At 38.0% G+C, this 22750-nt stretch overlaps 1 protein-coding gene across 2 annotated transcripts in view; it reads right to left on the reverse strand.

Moving 5' to 3' along the window:
• Positions 1–22750, reverse strand: part of ANAPC10 (anaphase promoting complex subunit 10) — a 109421-nt gene that overhangs the window by 78319 nt on the left and 8352 nt on the right. For both annotated transcript variants that reach the window (XM_059373190.1, XM_059373179.1), the window contains exon 3: positions 616–706. In XM_059373190.1, the coding sequence (XP_059229173.1) occupies positions 616–706 (91 nt within the window). The remainder of the gene's footprint in view (positions 1–615; positions 707–22750) is intronic.

Raw genomic sequence — 22750 nt, forward strand, 5'->3', positions numbered from 1 at the left:
TTGAGAATTATGTGAATAGACTATACCTAATGAACTTACTATTATCACTTCAGATGTAGTTAATGAGATGCATTAAGGCATTCATTGCTTTGGGTCATAAGCAAAGCATATTTTTCCAAAATAAATCATATTGAAAAGTATATTTAAGAAATCTCTATGTAGGGACGCCTGGGTGGCTCAGTTGGTTAAGCAGCTGCCTTCGGCTCAGGTCATGATCCCATTGTCCTGGGATGGAGTCCCACATCGGGCTCCTTGCTCAGCAGGGAGCCTGCTTCTCCCTCTGCCTCTGCCTACCTCTTTGTCTGCCTGTGCTCGCGCTCTCTCTCTCCCTCTGTCTCTGGCAAATAAATAAATAAAATCTTTAAAAAAAAAAAAAAAAAAGAAATCTCTATGTAAAAGGACCGTGTAAAGTACTTTAAAAAAATTCACAAAAGACAAGACTGAGTAAACTTAAAACACAATTTAGAGGCATAGAAAAATAATCTCAAGGCTTATAAATAAATCAGAGCTAAGTGCATTTCACTACTATTTCTATGCCTTTCAATTTTATGTAAATAAAATAGATTGCTTTGTCCATTTAACCTACACAAATTGAAAAATCCAAAAATGTTTTACCTGAATTGGATGTTTACTAAATGAGGCTGGGAGCCATCTGATTGCCAATAAGTCTCAAGATTGTCATCTCGTAACTGATCCACTCCAAATCCTAAAACACAAGTGACAGTAAGTTCTCATGAATAAGAAAGAGCAATATATTTCAAATATAAAATTATCATTCATATTATCCAGAAAATATGATAAACAAGATGGTCAATACTGTAAAATATGAATAAACTAGAATTCTTCCATCCTCTTCACAAGACCTCAACTCTCAGAGTATCACTTGCACACAGATTTCATTTCATTTATATTAGGGCACTAACATAATGTCCTGCAAAACCAAATTTTATTAAGTATAACTTTCTTGTGACAACATAAAGGCAACTTAGAAATATTTCCAAAAGTCATATACATTTTGAAACCAAGTGTTTCTGATTAATCAAAAATTAAAAATTAAATATGCCCAGAATCTCATATCATCTAGCCAATCTACAGAACTGAAATAAAAATATCCTGTATTATTTTTCTTGATTAAAATCATAATAATACATATTAATTATAGAAATAATTTAATGGTAAGGTGTGGATTTCTCAAAAATATTTAAGAGAAATAAATTTGATTTACATTTTAATTTTTTCACAAAGATATTCATCATGGATCAAATTCAAAAGGTAGAAAAAAGAACATTGTGGAAAGTCTCTATCCCCACCCCCACAGTCTAGTTTACCTCATCGAATATGATCAATGTTATCAGTTTTTCACATATTCTTTCGCAGATACTGTACAACTATACAAGCAAATACATATATATTCTTTTTTCCCCTCTACAAAACTAATGGTAACACATAGTTCTACACTTTGAATTTCTTTTTCACTTAACATATCTGGAGATTTTTCCATATCAGTAATAATAATGATTAATCATAATAATTGCAAATAATATATAACATTATGTGCCAGACACAGTCTAAGTATTTTACATGATTATATCATGTTAAAATTTATTTAACTCATTATAAAAACTCAGTTAACCTAAAGAGTCCCCACATTTTTAAAGGTTATAGAGTACCTTGCTGTCTGGAAATACCATAATTATTTAATGAAACCTCTATAAGACAAGGACATTTAGGCTGTTTCCAATGTTTTCCTGTTACAAACAACACTGCAGTAAACATCTATGTCTACAAATCCGTAATATTTAAAAGGATATTAGTATTTTTGAAGGATAGATTTCTAGGAATAGAACCCTGAATCATTTATATTTTTAATTTGATAAATATTGTCAAATTCTCCTCCAAAATGCATCTTCATTAATAATGTTCAAAAACACCAGGGCGCCTGGGTGGCTCAGTGGGTTAAGGCCTTTGCCTTTGGCTCGGGTCATGGTCCCAGGGTTCTGGGATCGAGCCCCGCATCGGGCTCTCTGTTCGGCGGGGAGCCTGCTTCCTCCTCTCTCTCTCTCTGCCTGCCTCTCTGCCTACTTGTGATCTCTGTCTGTCAAATAAATAAATAAAATATTTGAAAAAAAAAAAAAACACCTATTCCTCTACATAACTAGTAAAAATTAGGGTATTCTAAAACCTTTACACTAGATTTTGAAGACTTAGTATAAAGACATTAAAAGTTTCTTTAGTAAGTTTTTATATTGATTAGATATTAAAATCATTTTGGACATGTTCAGACAAAATAAATAATGGAAGTTAATTGTAAATGTTTTTTTATAAAAATATAATGTATTTTTATCCCCAGGGGGTACAGGTCTGTGAATCGCCAGGTTTACACACTTCACAGCACTCACCCCAGCACATACCATCCCCAATGTCCATATCCCCACTCCCCTCTCCCAACCCCCTTCCCCCCAAGCAACCCTCTGTTTTGTGAGATTAAGATTCACTTATGGTTTGACTCTCTCTCCCAATCTCATCTTGTTTCATTTATTCTTCTCCTACCCCCTTTACTCCCCATGTTGCCTCCCCACTTCCTCATATCAGGGAGATCGTATGATAGTTGTCGTTCTCCAATTGACTTATTTTGCTAATAAATGATACCCTCTAGATACATCCAAGTCATCGCAAATGGCAAGATTTCATTTCTTTGGATGGCTGCGTAGTATTCCATTGTGTATATATACCACGACTTCTTTATCCATTTATCTGTTAATGGACATCTAGGTTCTTTCCATAGTCTAACTATTGTGGACATTGCTACTATAAACATTTGGGTGCACATGCCCCTTCGAATCACTTTTGTATCTTTAGGGTAAATACCCAGTAGTGCAACTGCTGGGTCATAGGGTAGCTCTATTTCCAACTTTTTGAGGAACCTCCATGCTGTTTTCCAGAGAGGTTGTACCAGCTTGCATTCCCACCAACAGTGTAGGAAGGTTCGCCTTTCTCCACACCCCTGCCAGCATCTGTCATTTCCTGACTTGTTAATTTTAGCCATTCTGACTGAATGTGTGAGGTGGTATCTCATTGTGGTTTTGATTTGTATTTCTCTGATGCTGAGTGATGTGGAACATTTTTTCATGTGTCTGTTGGCCATCTGGATGTCTTCTTTGCAGAAATGTCTGTTCATGTCCTCTGCCCATTTCTTTTTTGTTTCTCTTTCTTTCCTTTTTTTTTTTTTTTTTAAAGATTTTATTTATTTTATTTGACAGAGAGAGAGATCACAAGTAGGCAGAGAGGCAGGCAGAGACAGAGGGGGAAGCGGACTCCCTTCCGAGCAGAGAGCCCGATGCGGGGCTTGATCCCAGGACACTGAGATGGTGACCTGAGCCGAAGGCAGCGGCTTAATCCACTAAGCCACCCAGGCGCCCCCCTCTGCCCATTTCTTGATTGGATTATTTGTTCTTTGGGTGTTGAGTTTGCTAAGCTCTGTATAGATTTTGGACACTAGCCCTTTATCTGATATGTCGTTTGCAAATATCTTCTCCCATTCTGTCAGTTGTCTTTTGGTTTTGTTAACTGTTTCCTTTGCTGTGCGAAAGCTTTTGATCTTGAAATCCCAATAGTTCATTTTTGCCCTTGTTTCCCTTGCCTTTGGCGATGTCCCTAGGAAGAAATTGCTGTGACTGAAGTCAGAGGTTGCTGCCTATGTTCTCCTCAAGGATTTTGATGGATTCCTTTCTCACATTGAGGTCCTTCATCCATTTTGAGTCTATTTTCGTGTGTGGCTTAAGGAAATGATCCAGTTTCATTTTTCTGTATGTGGCTGTCCAATTTTCCCAACACCATTTACTGAAGAGGCTGCCTTTTTCCATTGAACATTCTTTCCTGCTTTGTCGAAGATTAGTTGACCATAGAGTTGAGGGTCTATTTCTGGGCTCTCTATTCTGTTTATTGATGTATGTGTCTGTTTTTGTGTCAGTACCATACTGTCTTGATAATGACAGCTTTGTAATAGAGCTTGAAGTCTGGAATTGTGATGCCACCAACTTTGGCTTTCTTTTTCAATATTCCTTTGGCTATTCAAGGTCATTTCTGGTTCCATATAAATTTTAGGATTATTTGTTCCATTTCTTTGGAAAAAAAAAAAAAAAAAGGATGGTATTTTGATAGGAATTGCATTAAATGTGTAGATTGCTTTAGGTAGCACAGACATTTTCACAATATTTTTTCTTCCACTCCAGGAGCATGGAACATTTTTCCATTTCTTTGTGTCTTCCTCAGTTTCTTTCATGAGTACTTTATAGTTTTCTGAGTATAGATTCTTAGCCTCTTTGGTTAGGTTTATTCCTAGGTATCTTACAGTTTTGGATGCAATTGTAAATGGGATTGACTCCTTAATTTCTCTTTCTTCTGTCTTGTTGTTGGTGTAGAGAAATGCAACTGATTTCTGTGCATTGATTTTATATCCTGACACTTTACTGTATTCCTGTACAAGTTCTAGCAGTTTGGGAGTGGAGCCTTTTGGGTTTTCCACATAGAGTGTCATATCATCTGCAAAGAGTGATAGATTGACTTCTTCTTTGCCAATTTGGATGCCTTTGATTTCCTTTTGTTGTCTGATTGCTGAGGCTAGGACTTCTAGTACTATGTTGAATAGCAGTGGCGATAATGGACATCCCTGTGGTGTTCCTGACCTTAGCGGAAAAGCTTTCAGTTTTTCTCCATTGAGAATGATATTTGCGGTGGTTTTTTTCATAGATGGCTTTGATGATATTGAGGTATGTGCCCTCTATCCCTGCACTTTGAAGAGTTTTGGTCAGGAAGGGATGCTGTACTTTGTCAAATGCTTTTTCAGCATCTATTGATAGTATCATATGGTTCTTGTTCTTTCTTTTATTAATGTGTTGTATCACATTGATTGATTTGTGGATGTTGAACCAACCTTGCAGCCCTGGAATAAATCCCACTTGGTCGTGGTGAATAACCCTCTAAATGTACTGCTGAATCCTATTGGCTAGTATTTTGGTGAGAATTTTCGCATCTGTGTTCATCAAGGATATTGGTCTGTAGTTCTCTTTTTTGATGGGATCCTTGTCTGGTTTGGGGATCAAGGTGATGCTGGCCTCATAAAATGAGCTTGGAAGTTTTCCTTCCATTCCTTCCATTTCTATTTTTTGGAACAGTTTCAGGAGAATAGGAATTAGTTCTTCTTTAAACGTTTGGTAGAATTCCCCCGGGAAGCCGTCTGGCCCTGGGCTTTTGTTTGTTTGGAGATTTTTGATGACTGTTTCAATGTCCTTACTGGTTATGGGTCTGTTCAGGCTTTCTATTTCTTCCCACTTCAGTTTTGGTAGTTTATATGTCTCTAGGAATGCACCCATTTCTTCCAGATTGTCAAATTTGTTGGCGTAGAGTTGCTCATAGTATGTTCTTATAATGGTCTGTATTTCTTTGGTGCCGGTTGTGATCTCTCCCCCTTCATTTATGATTTTATTTATTTGGGTCCTTCTCTTTTCTTTTTGAGAAGTCTGGCCAGGGGTTTATCAATCTTATTAATTCTTTCAAAGAACCAGCTCCTAGTTTCGTTGATTTGTTCTATTGTTTTCTTGGTTTCTATTTCATTGATTTCTGCTCTGACCTTTATGATTTCTCTTCTCCTGCTGGGTTTCGGCTTTCTTTGTTCTTTCTCCAGCTCCTTTAGGTGTAGGCTTAGGTTGTGTACTTGAGACCTTTCTTGTTTCTTGAGAAAGGCTTGTATTGCTATATATTTTCCTCTCAGGACTGCCTTTGCTGTGTCCCACAGATTTTGAACCACTGTGTTTTCATTATCATTTGTTTCCATGAATTTTTTTCAATTCTTCTTTAATTTCCTGGTTGACCCATTCATTCTTTAGAAGGATGCTGTTTAGTCTCCATGTATTTGGGTTCTTTCCAAATTTCCTCTTGTGATTGAGTTCTAGCTTCAGAGCATTGTGGTCTGAAAATATACAGGGAATGATCTCCGTCTTTTGATACTGGCTGAGACCTGATTTGTGACCCAGGATGTGATCTTTTCTGGAGAATGTTCCACGTGCACTAGAGAAGAATGTGTATTCTGTTGCTTTGGGATGGAATGTTCTGAATATATCTGTGACGTCCATCTGGTCCAGTGTGTCATTTAAGGCCTTTACTTCCTTGTTGATCTTTTGCTTAGATGATCTGTCCATTTCAGTGAGGGGAGTGTTAAAGTCCCCTACTATTACTGTACTATTGTTGATGTGTTTCTTTGATTTTGTTATTAATTGGTTTATATAGTTGGCTGCTCCCATGTTAGGGCATAGATATTTAAAATTGTTAGATTTTCTTGTTGGACAGACCCTCATCTCTTAATATAGTCTTTGGCTTAAAATCTAATGGATCTGATGTAAGGATTGCTACCCCAGCTTTCTTCTGAGGTCCGTTAGCATGGTAAATCGTTTTCCACCCCCTCACTTTAAATCTGGAGGTGTCTTCGGGTCTAAAATGAGTTTCTTGTAGGCAACATATAGATGGGTTTTGTTTTTTTATCCATTCTGATACCCTGTGTCTTTTGATTGGGGCATTTAGTCCCTTAACATTCAGGGTAACTATTGAGAGATATTAATTTAGTGCCATTGTATTACCTGTAAGGTGACTGTTATTGTATATTGTCTCTGTTCCTTCTGATCTACTACTTTTAGAGTCTCTCTTTGCTGAGAGGACACCTTTCAAGATTTCCTGTAGAGCTGGTTTGCTGGTTTACAAATTCTTTCAGTTTTTGTTTGTCCTGGAACGTTTTATCTCTCCTATTTTCGATGATAGCCTACCTGGATATTCTTGGCTGCATGTTTTTCTTATTTAGTGCTCTGAATATATCACACCAGGTCTTTCTGGCCTGCAGGACTCTGGATTAGTCTGCTGCCAATCTAATATTTTTACCATTGTATGTTACAGACTTCTTTTCCCAGGCTGCTTTCAGGATTTTCTTTTTGTTGCTAAGACTTGTGAATTTTACTATTAGGTGACGAGGTGTGGACCTATTCTTACTGATTTTGAGGGGGGTTCTCTGCACCTGCTGGATTTTGATGCTTTTTTCCATTGCCATATTAGGGAAATTCTCTCCAATAATTCTCTCCAATATACCTTCTGCTCCCCTCTCTCTTTCTTCTTCTGGAATCCCAGTTATTCTAATTTTTTTCCGTCTTATGGTATCACTTATCTCTCAAATTCTCCCCTCATCGTCCAGTATTTGTGTGTCTCTCTTTTGCTCAGCTTCTTTATTCTCTGTCCTTTGGTCTTCTATATCACTAATTCTTTTTCTGCCTCATTTCTCCTAGCAGTGAGAGCCTCCATTTTTGACTGCACCTCATTAATAGCTTGTTTTATTTCAACTTGGTTAGATTTTAGTTCTTTTATTTCCCCAGAAAGGGCTTTTATCTCTCCGGAGAGGGTTTTTCTAATATCTTCCATGCCTTTTTCAAGTCCAACTAGAACCTTGAGAATCGTCATTCTGAAGTCTAGATCTGACATATTACCAATGTCTGTATTGATTAGGTCCCAAGCCTTTGGTACTGCCTCTTTTTCTTTTTTTTTGTGGTGAATATTTCCACCTTGTCATTTTGTCCCAGATAAGAGTATATGATGGAGCAAGTAAGATACTAAAAAGTGGCAAAGACTCCAGGAATAATACACTTTAACCAAATCAGAAGTGACCCCAAATCACTTCTGATTTGGTCACTTGGGGAGAAAGGGGATAAAACGAGGTTCAGGAAAAAAAAAAAAAAGAAACAATTAAAACAAGGAAAACATATTAAAAAGAAATATATATATATATATATTAAACTAGTTAAAAACCGTTAAAAAAGAAAAGGGCAAAGGTTAAAAAAAATTAGCAGAAGAAGAAAAAAAAATTAAAAAAAAAATTAACTGCAAGACTAAAGAATCATGAGGAGAAAGCCATGAGTTCTGTGCTTTGCTTTCTCCTCCTCTGGAATTCCGCTGCTCTCCTCAGTATTGAACCTGCACTCCTTGGTAGGTGAACTTGGTCTTGGCTGGATTTCTTGTTCATCTTCTGGGGGAGGGGCCTGTTGTATTGATTCTCAAGTGTCTTTGCTCCAGGTAGAACTGCACTGCCCTTACCAGGATCCGGGCTGAGTAATCATCTCTGGTTTGCTTTCAGGAGCTTTTGTTCCCTGAACGCTTTTCCATAGAGTTCTGGAGGATGGGAATGAATATGGTGGCCTACCAGTCTCCAGCCCGGAGGTGCCGAGAGCTCGGGGCCCCACTCAGTGCACCCTCAGAGAACAGCGCCCAATTATTCCCGTCTCCCTGGCCTCCGGCCGCGCTCCAAGCTCAACGAGCCTGCGACCAGTTCAAGGTTACCCGGAGCTGGGAGCTCACTCCTCGGCTTTGTCTCTGTAGCCGGCCTCCCCATTTTAATACCTGTAAGCTCTGCGACACTCAGACACCCCCGATCCTTCCATGACCCCGCGGGACCTAGGGCCACAATGACCCCGTGTGGGCTTCACCCCGGTTTAGTCTCTGGAGCGATGTCCCTCAGTGGAACAGACTTTTAAAAGTCCCAATTTTGTGCTCTGTTGCTCCGCCGCTTGCCAGGAGCCGGCTCTTCCCCCCGCGGTCTATCTTCCCGTCGCTTTGGATTCACTTCTCCACCAGTCCTACCTTTCAGAAAGTGGTTGATTTTCTGTTTCTATAATTGCTGTTCTTCTTCTCTTCGATCCCCAGTTGGATTTGTAGATGTTTGCAATGTTTAGATAAGCTATCTAGCTGATCTCCTGATACCTGAAGTAGTCTCAGCCTGCTATTTCTCTGCCATTTTGACTCCTCCCTAGTTGTAAATTTTTAAATTTTAATATGGTACTAGATAATTTTAAATTACATATATGGTTTGTTATTAATTTCTTTTCGACAGCTCTGCTCTGTACTTATGCTAAAATGCAATCATTCTTTCACGTATTTACTAACTTGATAGGTTAAAAATTATATTTCAAACTTTCACTAATAATTTATATTTCTTCTCATAGAAAATACCTATTCAAGATTGCCTACATTTTCACTGTACTTTGGTCTTTAACTGATTTATAACTCTTCTGCTATTGTAGATATTAACCCTATGGCTGTTCCACGTGATCCAAATATACTCTCCTCAGTCTGTAATTTGTATCTTAAATTTGCACATGCTGCCTTTACAGTATATACTCGTGAATAACAGAGATTTTTCCCAGAGAAAATAATCTTTGCATCTAATTCTGAAATACTAATAGAAGTTAGTTACGTAAAGAGGTAAAAGAGCAAGGTTAGCATTCAGTAAAGAGGAAAACACTTAATAGCACAAGAAAAGAAAAGTAAAATCTACAGGAAACAAAGGCAGGTCCTTTTGGGAGCTAAGGCAACACACATTGGATTGAATCAGGAAATGAGCCAGAGACATATGAAAGGAACCAGATCATAAACACTTTCATGCACTAAGAGATGAAGTATAAATTATCTTGAAAAATATGCCAATCTACTGAAGAATTTTTAGTAGGTAAGTCATATGATCAGGAAATAATCAGATCAGTATCTTTAGATAGATTCTTCAATGACCCAGGCAAATGTTCGAAAAATAGCTTTCTATTGTCCCAAAGAAAATCTTAAAATTTAAAAACTGAGCTCTCCATTACTCAACTCTGTAACTCTTAGATCTGTGTTGTACAATATGGTAGCCACTAGCTACATGTGGCTACTGAACACTTGAAATATAGCTAGTTCAACTTTAGATTTGCTATATACATTGGTTTTTGAAGACTAGTAAGAAATACAAAATATCTCATTAATAATAAGTCTACTTATATTGGATTAAAAACATATTGTTATAACTAATTTCACCAATTTATCCTTTTTAATGTAGCTATTAGAAAAATTTAAATTACACATGCAACTTGCATTATACTTCTATTGGACAGTGCTATGTTAGACCATGCTTCTGTTCTTTCTTCATATATTATTTTTAGGGCTAATCCAGAACATTTATTTCTTCAAGTTATTTTGCTACCAATTAAATAGTTCTTAAGTTTTAAATACCTTTTTCTTCTTCCAGCTTGTGAGTTCCCTAACAGAAGATAACTCAATTATATGACTCTTCATTAAGAGCTCCACCATTAAATGTTCTATGATAAAAAGACCTTTGTCACTAACTTTGTTTTAGCTATTTGGCTAGTTTTTCTTTCTCTTCATTTCACAATTTTATCTGTGTGAGCTCAAAGACTTTCATAAAATGGTGCTTGTTCTTATCAAGCAAAATAAACATTAAACAAAAAAATTAAATAACATATCCAGAATAAGAGATGTCCTGTAACTCAAGACTAATCATTTTAAATTTGTTTTTAAGATACTGGTTATAAAACTACAACAGTACAATTAAGTTAAGTACAATCTCTGCAATCTCATCAAGAACCAATCAGCCTAAATCTTCTCCTCTGGAGTACTAAGCAAGATTATCAGCTTCTACTTGTTCAAAACATGTCTCACAAATAGAACATTTTATAAATATCTGTTTGTACCAATGCCATGACTGAGAGAGTAAACTTCTTTTCCAAAGCTGCCCCACTGAGTATATCTCTATTCTTTTAGTCCAAATAAAAGAACTAAAAGACAAATTTGCAATAAGTGCTTTAACAGATACTATGATAATGCACACAAATGATATCATCCAGAAAAAAACTTTTACACGATGTACTGATTCTTAAAAAAGCCGTGGTTCTTACAGTATGGTCCCTTGATCAGCAGCATCATTGTCATCTGGGAACTTGTTAGGAATTCCAGATCTACATCAGAAACTTTCAGAGTTAACTCCTTTGAGAGTCTGTATTTTAATAAATCCTACAGGTGATTCTGATACATGCTAAAATTTTAGAACTACTGTTTTATGGCAAGTCATCTCAACCTGGGCACTAGTGATGCTGTGCACTGGATAATTCCTTCAGGGGCAGGGTGTCCTGAGCATTATAAGATATTTAGCAGCATCTCTGGCCTCTATCCACTAGCTGTCAGTCACCATCCTCCCCATGCAGATAGTTGTATCAATCAAAAACAACTGCAGACATTACTAAATGTCTCCTATGGGGCAAAATCATCCCCAGATGAGAACCACATCTCTAAGGAAAAGAAAACCAGCACTAACCTATGGTTACTGTTGCTGCTTAGTAAATAGCCACTCTTCTCTAGCCATCCTCCATGGGAAGAAAATCATTCTGTACTCGTCATATTGGAGCTTAATCATGACTTGTTTTGGTCAACACAATGTGGGTGGATGTGACACAAACAGTGGTCTAATTTAATTTATTTATAAAGATTTTATTCATTTATTTGAGAGAGAGAGAACCTGAGAGAGATGGAGAGGGAGTGCATGAGTTGGGGGAGGAGCAGAGGGAAAGACAGGGACAAGCAGACTCTGAACCAGGCTTACAGCCTGATGCAGGGCTCATCCCAGGATCCCCAAGATCATGACCTGAGCTGAAATCAAAAGCTGAACATTCAACCAACCAAGCCATCTAGGCACCCCCAAACAGAGGTTTTAAATGTGCTTGCAAGGTCTGGCTTGGCCTTTTGAATTTTGGCACCCCACTAAGACATCATGCCTGGACCTAATTCACAACCTAGAGCCAGGTCATAACCAAGCAAGAAATAAGTTTTGTTGTTATAATACAGCACTGAGAGATTAGGGTTTGTTAAACACCATTAGTGCAGCAAGAGCTAACTAACACAACATCAATAGATGAGATACATCTGACTAGCCTAGCTTAGATTACCTTTAGGAGTAAAACAGCCATTGCCACCTAAAACATATCTTTTAACTCAAATATCTTCATATTTGCTAAGGCGCTATTATAACTAGGGTATTATCTTTACTCTGAAGACACAAAGATAGATTACGTGAGGTCTCTGTGGAAGAGTTCATCTATTTAATGCACTATCTATGCTATAACTATTTACATTTAAACTAATTAAAAATAAGTAAAATTGGGCACCTGGGTGGCTCAGTGGGTTAAGCCACTGCCTTCGGCTCAGGTCATGATCTCAGAGTCCTGGGATCGAGTCCCGCATCGGGCGCTCTGCTCAGCGGGAAGCCTGTTTCCTCCTCTCTCTCTCTCTCTGCCTGCCTCTCTGCCTACTTGTGATCTCTCTCTGTCAAATAAATAAATAAAATCTTTAAAAAAAAAAAAGTAAAATTTAAAATCTTATTTCTCAGGAATACTAGTCACATTTAAAGTACTCACACATAGCTAGCAGCTATCTCACTGTACAGTCCAATACATTCTACTGGCCAGCACTAAGGGACTTAAGCAGATAAATTACAATATAAAGTGTTAAGTGCTATAATAAAGAAATGAAGAAACAAACACAAACGCATGAAGGCTAAACAACATGCTATTAAAACACCAACAGATCGGGGTGCCAGGGTGGCTCAGTGGGTTAAAGCCTCTGCCTTCCACTCAGGTCATGATCCCAGGGTCCTGAGATCCAGCCCCGCATCGGACTCTCTGCTCGGCAGGGAGCCTGCTTCCTCCTCTCTCTCTGTCTGCCTCTCTGCCTGCTTGTGATCTCTGTCTGTCAAATAAATGAATAAAATCTTAAACACACACATACACACACACACACACACCCCAACAGATCAACAAAGAAAGCAAAAAGGAAATGGAAAAATACCTGGGAACAAAAAAACATAGAAACATAGCAGTTCAAAATATTTGTGACCAGGTAAGAGCAGATCTAAAAGGGAACTTTACAGAGATACAGGCCTGCCTCAAGAAACAAGAAAAGTCTCAAATAAACAATCTAATCTTAAACTTAAAGGAACTAAAAAAAGAACAAGAAACAAAGCCCAAAGTTAGTAGAAGGAAAGAAATAATAAAGGGCAGAGCAGAAATAAATGAAATAGGCTAAAAAAAATACATAATGAGAACTGGTTCTTTGAAAAGATAAAATTGACAAATGTTTAGCAAGACCTGTCAAAAAAAAAAAGTGTGGGGAAGACAGGGGAAGGGCGCATCTAAATGGCTCAGTCAGTTAAGCATCTGACTTGTGATTTCAGCTCAGGTCATGATTTTATGGGTAAAATTAAAGTAAAGCATAGAGAATGTAGTCAATAATACTATAATAACGTATGGTGATGATTACTATACTCACCAAGGTGTAAGCATCGTGTAATATACAGAATTGTCAAAACATTATGGTGTATACCTGAAACTAATACAATATTGCATGTCCAGAATACTTCAATTTAAGAAAAAAGAAAGAAAATAAAGAGATGAAGAATTAATTAACTTCTTGATTACACTGTCTTCTCTTGGCTTCTATCCATGATCTCCCACTCTCCTAGTTTACCAACTAGTTCAGCAGTTACTTCTCCTTAGTTCCCTTTGCTGATTCTTATTCTTACTGTTTTCCAGATCTCTACATCTTGAAGGAGCCCTGAGACTTTACTCTTTTTTCTAAAAACAATCTCTCCTTAGGGGAGTCAATCCAGTCCCAAGCTTACAATATCATCAATATATTGATAACTCAACTTTGTGTCTCCACCCAGACCTTTCCCCAGAGCTCCAAACTTCTACACTCAATTGCCTAATAAATATCTCACTAGAATGCTGATCTCAAAACTAATGTGTCTGAATCATAACTTTTTTGAACCAAAACCTATGTATTTCCTCCCACCTTTCTCAACTTAAGAAATAATAATAATGAGTTATTCAGCCAGATGCCTAAGAGTCAGTCTTGAATTTCTCCTTTCCTTTAGTAAGTCATAATTTTTCCACCTCTAAAAATACATCCCAAAGCCATCATCTCTCTCCCTATCATCCACCATGAGCCTATTCCAATTCAACATCATCTGACACAAATTATTGTATTAGTCATTCTTCCACCAGTCTACACCATTATTCTCCTCTACCAGCCGTTATTCTCAATGGCCATAGTGAATTTTTTGAGAACAACAACAAAAAGATTCTCCCTTTCCCTCTGCCCCTCCCCCCTCAAAAAAAAAATCAATCAATTAATTAATTAATTCTGCCATAGAAATTAAAAAAAAAAAAACTGTATCAGATCATCTCTCTTTCCTGCTTAACATCTCCAAAGGCACCTGCTTGTACTTCAGATCCAAATTGTACTTCAAATCCAAATTCTACCAGAATTCAACCTGCCTCTGTCTAATTATGTCTCCAGCCTAATCTTCTACCACTTCTCCTCCTTACCCACCATCCACTGGCCCACTAGACTTCTTTCTGAAACTCAAGCATTCCAAACCATTTAGCTTAGGGCCTTTGAAGTAGCTATTTCCTCTGTCAGCAAGGTTCTTCTGTGAAATCTCTGCACAATGGATTCTCCTAACATTTACATCTCAGCACAAATTTCATTTTCCAAGAAAAGCCTTTCTTGGTCTATTTATTATATTGTTGCTTTATTTTCTCCAAAGCACATATTGCTATTCAACCAGAAAGTGACTCACTGATCACAATTGTCAGTTATGGCATAACGTTAAAAAAATTAAAATTCAGTTATTTTTTTAAGAAAAACAACTTACATCATCCAATTATGCCTCTCAAAATTAACTCATAAAAGAAATGTCTTGGTAAAATATATGAATCGAGTGGAAAATATGTCATGGATCAGATGTCCACAAAACACAACCTCATGAAATACTTATTTTTGTTGGCTTATAAAGCATCAAATATAGAGTCAAACACAGAAGATGTACCTATTTGTCCCCTAATTTTGTTGCCCAACATGATAAGAATTTAGGGCTTATGAAATTAAATGATTAATTTATTGTAATAAGACTCTGTTATAATGCTAGCAGTCACACAAATCTGACCTTTAGTTTTTCTAGTCTCTTGGACAGAGACTGACAATTGTGCTGAATTGTGGAACTGTTTGTGATGCGTCTTCAACTAGGCTGAATCTACTAAATACATTCCAACTTCAATCTGAGTGAAATAATGGACCACTATTTCCAAAGACAGAGTAATTTTGCAAAGCTCTATACCACCTACCACACTGTAGCTGGCAAGTAAATTTGTACCTCCCACAAACTGTTATTTTACATTTTGAAAGTTTGGGGCACCTGGGTGGCTCAGTCTGTTAAGTGTCTGCCTTCAGCTCAGGTCATGAGCTGTGCCTCTCTCTGTCAAATAAATAAATAAAAATCTTAAAAAAAAAAATAACTTAAAAAAGATTTAGAAAGTTTATTTAAAGTCTTCCTTATATCACTTCTCCCCTAAATTATTCCTTGTCTTCTAAATGATTTCTTTACCTCTAACTTTGCTTCACTTCAATCCATCCTCTAAACTTCTCAAATGTGAAAAAATACTGAATGTTTTACTCTGCTACCTAAAACTTTTTAAGAGCTCTGTACAATAAAGTACCAACTATTTAACAAAGCCCTCTATGATCAGCCCTCTACCTAACTAGCTAGATTTACCTACGCCACTTCCTTTTATTCTAGTTTTACTTAAAACTGTTGAATGAGCTGTGTTTTGTCTAAGCTCTACACCTTTGTGCCTACTGTTCCTCTTGCCTTTATGTCCTTTTTGTTTGTTTGTTTTTAAGATCTTATTTACTAATTTGAGACAGAAAGAGAGAGAGAGAGAACATAAACAGGGGGAGAGGCAGAGGGCAAGGAGAAGCAGGCTCCTCCTGAGCCAGGAGCCCGAAATGGGGCTTGACCCTAGGACCTAAAGATCATGACCTGAGCCGAAGGCAGATGCTTAACCATCTGAGCCACCCAGGCGCCCCCTTCCCTTTATATTTTTATTCAGTGAAATCCTCTTCTTGTTCCATCATGAAGAACAAGCATCTCCATGAAGCCTTCCCTGATCTGTTAAGCAGGATCAATCACTTCTTCCTCTGGGTCAATATTGAACCCATACTTTGTGGAAAGCAATATGACACTGTGGAACCTGACTGCCTTGAGTCATAGCATTCCCATTAATTATGTGATCACTGCCAAATTACTTAACTTTCTGTACTATAGTTTGCTCATTTAGAAAATGATAACAATAACAATACGTACTGCATACACATGTAAAGTACTTAGAACAGGACCTGTCATTTAGTAATCACTAAAAAAGAGTTATAAATTATTACACTGCATTATAATGACTTGTTTAAAGTTTTAATCCCTCCACTAAATTGTGAACTCCTTGATAGCAAGGATTCTGTCTTTTATAACTTTTACTCTATTAAAGAGTTAACAGACTTCAGCAATTATCTGCTGCCTAGAAATGAAAAATATCTAACCATAGAGAAGCAAAGGTTAAACAACCTTCTCATTCTGCTTCTCATTAATAAAGAGCAGTCATTCACTCTATGTAGAAAATAATCACCTAATGATAGTTCACTGAGGGACCCAAAGGTGATGCAAGTACAACGTTTGACACAACACTGATAAACTGCATGACTTTCATACTTAACACATTTTGTAGTGATCCCACCACTCTCCTGGCAGTAGAACTACTGTTCTATTCTGTACCTCCAAGCTGTCAGAGCTGTGGGGCATCTTCAGGGAGCCAATTATACATTGCTCTCTGCAAACTTCATAGCATCAAGGGATATGAACTGACACTGACTTATACCCCATTATTGATACAATAAGGCACCAGCTAAATTATGCTACTAGATCAAGCAAAGGTAGGTATTCAATTTGAGCAAATTCATAGAACTATTTCATACTATAAAGAATGTTAGAAACTTCTGCAGCAGCCCAGGATGTAGAAAGCTGGGAAAAAATGCATCACTTCCATTCAAACAAGAAGAGGCTAGATAAACTACAAACTCATCATTTTTCTTGAAAACATAAGAGCTTGAAAAAAATGCAGCAACCAAAAAGTCTAAAACCCAAGAAGGAGCGCCTCTCAACCTCAGGAGAAAAATGATATATAGCCTGTCCCAATTGTGGTAGAGCATGGGAGGAAGGAACAGTGGCCAAACAGACACATAAGACATTAGGCAGACCCTGCTAAACAACCTGTTAAAGGCCAAGTGTGGGCTAGCATAAAAGGACAGCAACCCTGGTAGTCCCGAATCTAAGGGGAATGCACACTGACTCTCAGAATCTTTTCCAAGGGCCTTCACTGTCTATGTAACAGAAAGATTTAGAGGAGACCAGAAAACATACTTCAATGGTAGATGCGTGAAGAAAAGAACTGACCACCACTGCAGGAAAAGCCAAAAGACCTACTGTTCTTCCCAAACCCTTCTCTCCAACAGAACAAAGGACTTAAGCTGCTGGAGGATGAGCATCAAACCTACTGACTCCAGGACAGACCCTTCTCTACTGGGAGAAGATTAAAAGAAAAAACGCTCTATACCTGGGGTAGATGCAGGGAACAACCCTTCCTCAGGTGGGGGATGGGGGGGTGCAGAAAACTCTCCCACAAAAGACTAGCCACAGATCCAAGGCAGAGTTTGGCTATCATAGGTAGGGGGGACCAAAATACTGAGAAAGCCCTACTTTAGAGGCCAGGCACACAAGGGCTAAAATAATAGCTGGACCAGGAAAACAGAGAAGCCTGCACTGAGTGACAAGACACAGCAATCTACTACTGAAGACAAGGCAAGAACATGGAAAGAGACACACTCTGAAGCACAGGAGTACAGAGATAGTTGAAAACTAATAATGGAGAAACATTAAAAAAAACTCCTGTGCCTGGAGAACTCAGGCAGTAACCTCTTTGACATCAACCATAGCAACTTCATTCTAGATATGTCTCTTGAGGCAAGGTAAACAAAAGCAAAAGTAAATTATTGGGACTTCATCAAAATAAAAAGCTTCTGCACAGTGAAGGAGACATTCAACACAACTAAAAGGCAACTAACAGAATGGGAGAAGATATTTGCAAATGACAAATCTGATAAATGGTTAGTATCCAAAATATGTAAAGAACTTGTAAAACTCAACACCCAAAAAAACAAACACATATAGATAGCCAACAGACACATGAAAGGTGTTCAACAACACTGATCATCAGGGAAATACAAATCGAAACTACAATGACGTATTACCTCACTCCTATAAAAATAACTAAAATCAACAACACAAGAAATAAGGTATTGGCAAGGATGTGGAAAAAGGGGAACCCTCCTGCATTGCTGGCAGGAATGCAAACTGATGCAGCCACTGTGGAAAACAGTATGAAGGTTCCTCAAAAAGCTAAAAATAGAACTACCCTTTGATCCAGCAATTGCCCTACTAAGTATTTCCCCAAAGAAAAAAATACTAATTCAAAGGGATACATGCACTCCAATGTTTATAGCGGCATTAACTACAATAGCCAAATTATGGAAATAGCCCAAGTGTCTATCAGCTGATGAATGGCTAAAGAAAAGGTGGTGTCGAAGCACCTGAGTGACTCAGTTGTTAAGCATCTGCCTTCAGCTCAGATCATGATCCCAAAGTCCAGGGATCAAGTCTCATCTTGGGCTCCCCGCTCAGCGGGGAGTCTGCTTCTCCCTCTCACTGCTCCCCCTGCCTGTGTACATGTGCGCTCAATCTCTCTCTTTCAAATAAATAAATAAATAAAAGAAGATGTGGTGTCTGTGTGTGTGTGCGTGCATGTGCGCACGCGCACACACAATGGAATATCATTCAGCCATAAAAAATGAAATCTTGATATTTCCAATATCATGGATAGAGCTACAGAGTATTATGCTAAATGACATGTCAGTCAGAGAAAGACAAATACCATATAAATTCACTCATATGTGGAATTTAAGAAAAAATACAAACAAGCAAAGGGGGGGAAAAAAGAGAAAGGCAACCAAGAAACAGTCTTAACTATAAAGGCCAAACTGATGGTTATCAGAAGGGAGGGGGTGGGGGGATGGGTGAAATAACTGATGGGGATTAAGGAGTGTACTTGTTATGATGAGCACCGGTGTGGTATGGAAGTGTTGAATCACTATACTGTACACCTCTAACTAACATTGCACTGTATGTTAACTCACTAGAATTAAAACAAAAAGAAAACAAAACAAAACAAAACACCTCCTCTGGCACAAGCCTCTCCACCAAATCTTTAAGAAAAAATAAAATTAAATTAAAAATAAAAAATTATGATTGACATGTTAAAGAATCTATAGTGAACGATGGAGGATATGCTGGAACAGATAGGGAATTTCTTTCAACAGAGATGAAAACTCTTTTAAGAGTCAATGGAGGGGCGCCTGGGTGGCTCAGTGGGTTAAAGCCTTTGCCTTTGCCTCAGGGTCCTGGGATCGAGCCCTGCATCAGGCTCTCTGCTCAGCAGAGAGCCTGCCTCCCCCTCTCCCTCTGCCTGCTGCTCTGCCTACTTGTGATCTCAATCTCTCTCTCTCTCTGTGTCAAATAAATAAATAAAATCTTTAAAAAAAAAGTCAATGGAAAAGCTATAAATAAAAAACCACCATATCAGGGGCGCCTGGGTGGCTCAGTGGGTTAAAGCCTCTGCCTTCAGCTCAGGTCATGATCCTAGGGTCCTGGAATCGAGCCCCGCATCGGGCTCTCTGCTCAGCGGGGAGCTTGCTTCCTTCTCTCTCTCTCTGCCTGCTTCTCTGCCTACTTGTGATCTCTGTCTGTCAAATGAATAAATAAAATCTTTAAAAAAAAAATAAATAAAATAAAAAAATTTAAAAAAAACATCATATCAGACATGAAACTCAACAAAGCCAAAGAACCTGTAGACTTGAAGCTAGATCAATTTAAAAAAATCCACAGCAAAACAAAATGAGGGAAAAATAAAGCATCTAAAAGCTATGAATAAAAAATGGCCTAGAAAAATCAAATGGTCTAGCATATGTATAACTGAATTCTCAGAAGGACAACAGAGAAGGAATGGGGCAAAAGAAATACTTGAAGAAATAATGACCAAGAATTTTCATTAAATAAAGCAAAACATCAGACCAGAATATCCAAGAATCTCAGTGAATCTCAAGCCATATTAAATACCCACGTACTTACTCCGACACATCATACTTATTCTACTGAAAATCAAAGATAAAATCTTAAAGGCAGCTAGGAACAAAAGCTACATTGACTAGAGCAGATTTCTCTTAAAAAAAAAAAAAACAAAACCATGCAAGCCAGGAAATAATGGAATGACATCTTTAAAGTAAAAAATGAAAAATCCAGGGGCACCTGGGTGGCTCAGTGGGTTAAGCCTCTGCCTTCGGTGCAGGTCATGATCTCAGGGTCCTGGGATCGAGCCCCACATCAGGCTCTCTTCTTAGCAAGGAGCCTGCTTCCTCCTCTTTCTCTCTCTGCCTGCCTCTCCGTCTACTTGTGATCTCTCTCTGTCAAATAAATAAATAAAATCTTTTTTAAAAAATATAAAGGCATTATCCTATTTAAAAAAAAAAATGAAAAATCTGCCAAGCTAGAATCCCATTCAGAGAAAATATACCACAGTAATAAAAGCAAAATGAAAAATTCTTCAAACAAACAATCCTAGCAGACCTGCAATACAAAAAACTGTTAAAGTTCTTCAGGGAATGCCTGGGAGACTCAGGTGGTTAAACGTCTGCCTTCAGGGGCGCTTGGGTGGCTCATCATTAAGTGTCTGCCTTCTGCTCAGGTCCTGATCCCAGGGTCCTGGGATCGAGCCCCACATCAGGCTCTCTGCTCAGTGGGAAGCCTGCTTCTCCCTCCCCCACTCCCCCTGCTTGTGTTCCCTCTTCTGCTGTCTCTCTCTCTCTGTCAAATAAATAAATAAAATCTTTAAAAAAAAAAAGTCTGCCTTCAGCTCAGGTCATGATCCCGGGGTCCTAGGATCAAGTCCCGCATCAGGGTTCTTATTCCGCAGGGAACCTGGTTTTCTCTCTGCCTGCCGTTCTCCCTGCTCTGCTCTCTCTCTACTCTCTGACAAATAAATATTTTTTTAAAAGACTTAAAAAAAAAAAAAAAAGAGAAAGTTCTTCAGGTAGGAGGACTATGATACCAGATAGAATTTGATTTATTCAAAGAAATTAAGTTCCAAAAATTTAAAAAAATTAATGTAAACATAAAAATTTTTTTAATTTTTAATTGCTCTAAACGATAATTTACCATTTAAAACAAAAATAGCAATAATATATCCTGAAGCTTAAAATATCTAAAAATAAAATGTATAACACAAATGGCATAAAAGACTGAGGAGAGAAACTGGAAGTACACTGCTGAAGGATTCATACACCATTATCTATGGTGGTATACTACTACTTGAAGGTAAACTGTGATAATTAAAGATATATATTGTAAACCTTAGGGAAACCACTCAAAAATTTCAAAAATGATGTATAACTGGGGTGCCCGGGGAGCTCAGTGGGTTAAAGCCACTGCTTTCGGCTCAGGCCATGATCCCAGGGTCCTGGGATCAAGCCCTATATTGGGCTCTCTGCTCAGTGGGGAGCCTGCTTCCTCCTCTCTCTCTGTCTGCCTCTCTGCCTACTTGTGATCTCTGTCTGTCAAATAAATAAATAAAATCTTTAAAAAAAAAAAATGATGTATAACCAGTAAGTCAACAGTGGAGATAAAACATACTGAATATATCCAAAAACAGATAGAAAAAGAAAGAAAAAAAAAAAAAAAACAAGAAAAAAGAAAACAAATTTCAAGACAGTAGTTTCAAATCTAATGATATCAATAAATGATCTAAACATTCCCAATGAAAAGATAAAGAATATTGGATTAAATTAGAAACCAAGACCCAATGCTGTCTATAAGAAACTCACTTCAAATATAAAGATATATATAGTTTAAAAGGAAAGGAAAAACTTCCAGCTTCCAGTCTGACATGCAAAGGGCTTAGAAAATGTCACTCATCCTCATAACAACAGCAACAAAGCTGAATTAACTGAAAACCAGTCATACTTCTTAAGTCCAACAGAGAACTGAGGTCACAGGGCAAACCACCACCACACAGGAAACTGAAGAAACAGGTGAATACAGAGAATCACAGCTTACCAGAAGCAGCAACTGCTGCTAGAATCAGCAACTGGTTTGAAAACTTTATTAGAGTAACTGCTAACTGACTAATGGCTGGAGACTGAGTATGGATGATGTTGAGAGAGAAAAACTCCTAAAAGCCCAGCCTTAGGAAGAGATCTACCTTTTCCTGAATTTTACCTAGGAGCCCCACCAGGTTCCCTTCAGGATAAAGACGAAAGAAAATTCTCCAGTGCTTCCTGCAGAGGGAGGGGGAAAGTAATCACTGTGAAATACACTCAGAGCATTGTGCTCTCTTCAACAAAGACCTGACTTCTACGAAAACTGTTTTAGAGTATAACTAACATGGGTTGTACTAGAGCCTAACTGACATGGGGAAAGAAAAACACTCAACTTCAGACTCCTCTAGCTTTCCTGTCTCCCACATAAGTTGGGGGGCGGAGGAGTGAAAAGCACCTGTAAAGGTCACAGCCATGGATATACACCCACTAAAAGACTAAGATCTAGTCACAGGATTATAGAATACTTCTGTTACCCCTACAACTTACCACTGTATCAATAGGGCTCCTATATTAATACCATGAGATTACAATTCAAAGCACTGGGGTGCCTGGGCGGCTCAGTGAGTTAAGCCTCTGCCTTCCGCTCAGGTCATGATCTCAGGGTCTAGGGATCGAGCCCCACATCCAGCTCTCTGCTCAGCAGGAACCTGCTTCCCCCCCACTTCTGCCTGCCTCTCTGCCTACTTGTGAATTCTGTGTATATCAAATAAATAAATAAAATCTTAAAAAAAAAAAAAAGAACTATAAA

This window comes from Mustela nigripes, chromosome 1 (genome assembly GCF_022355385.1).
Source record: "Mustela nigripes isolate SB6536 chromosome 1, MUSNIG.SB6536, whole genome shotgun sequence".
NCBI classification, from domain to species: Eukaryota; Metazoa; Chordata; class Mammalia; order Carnivora; family Mustelidae; genus Mustela; species Mustela nigripes.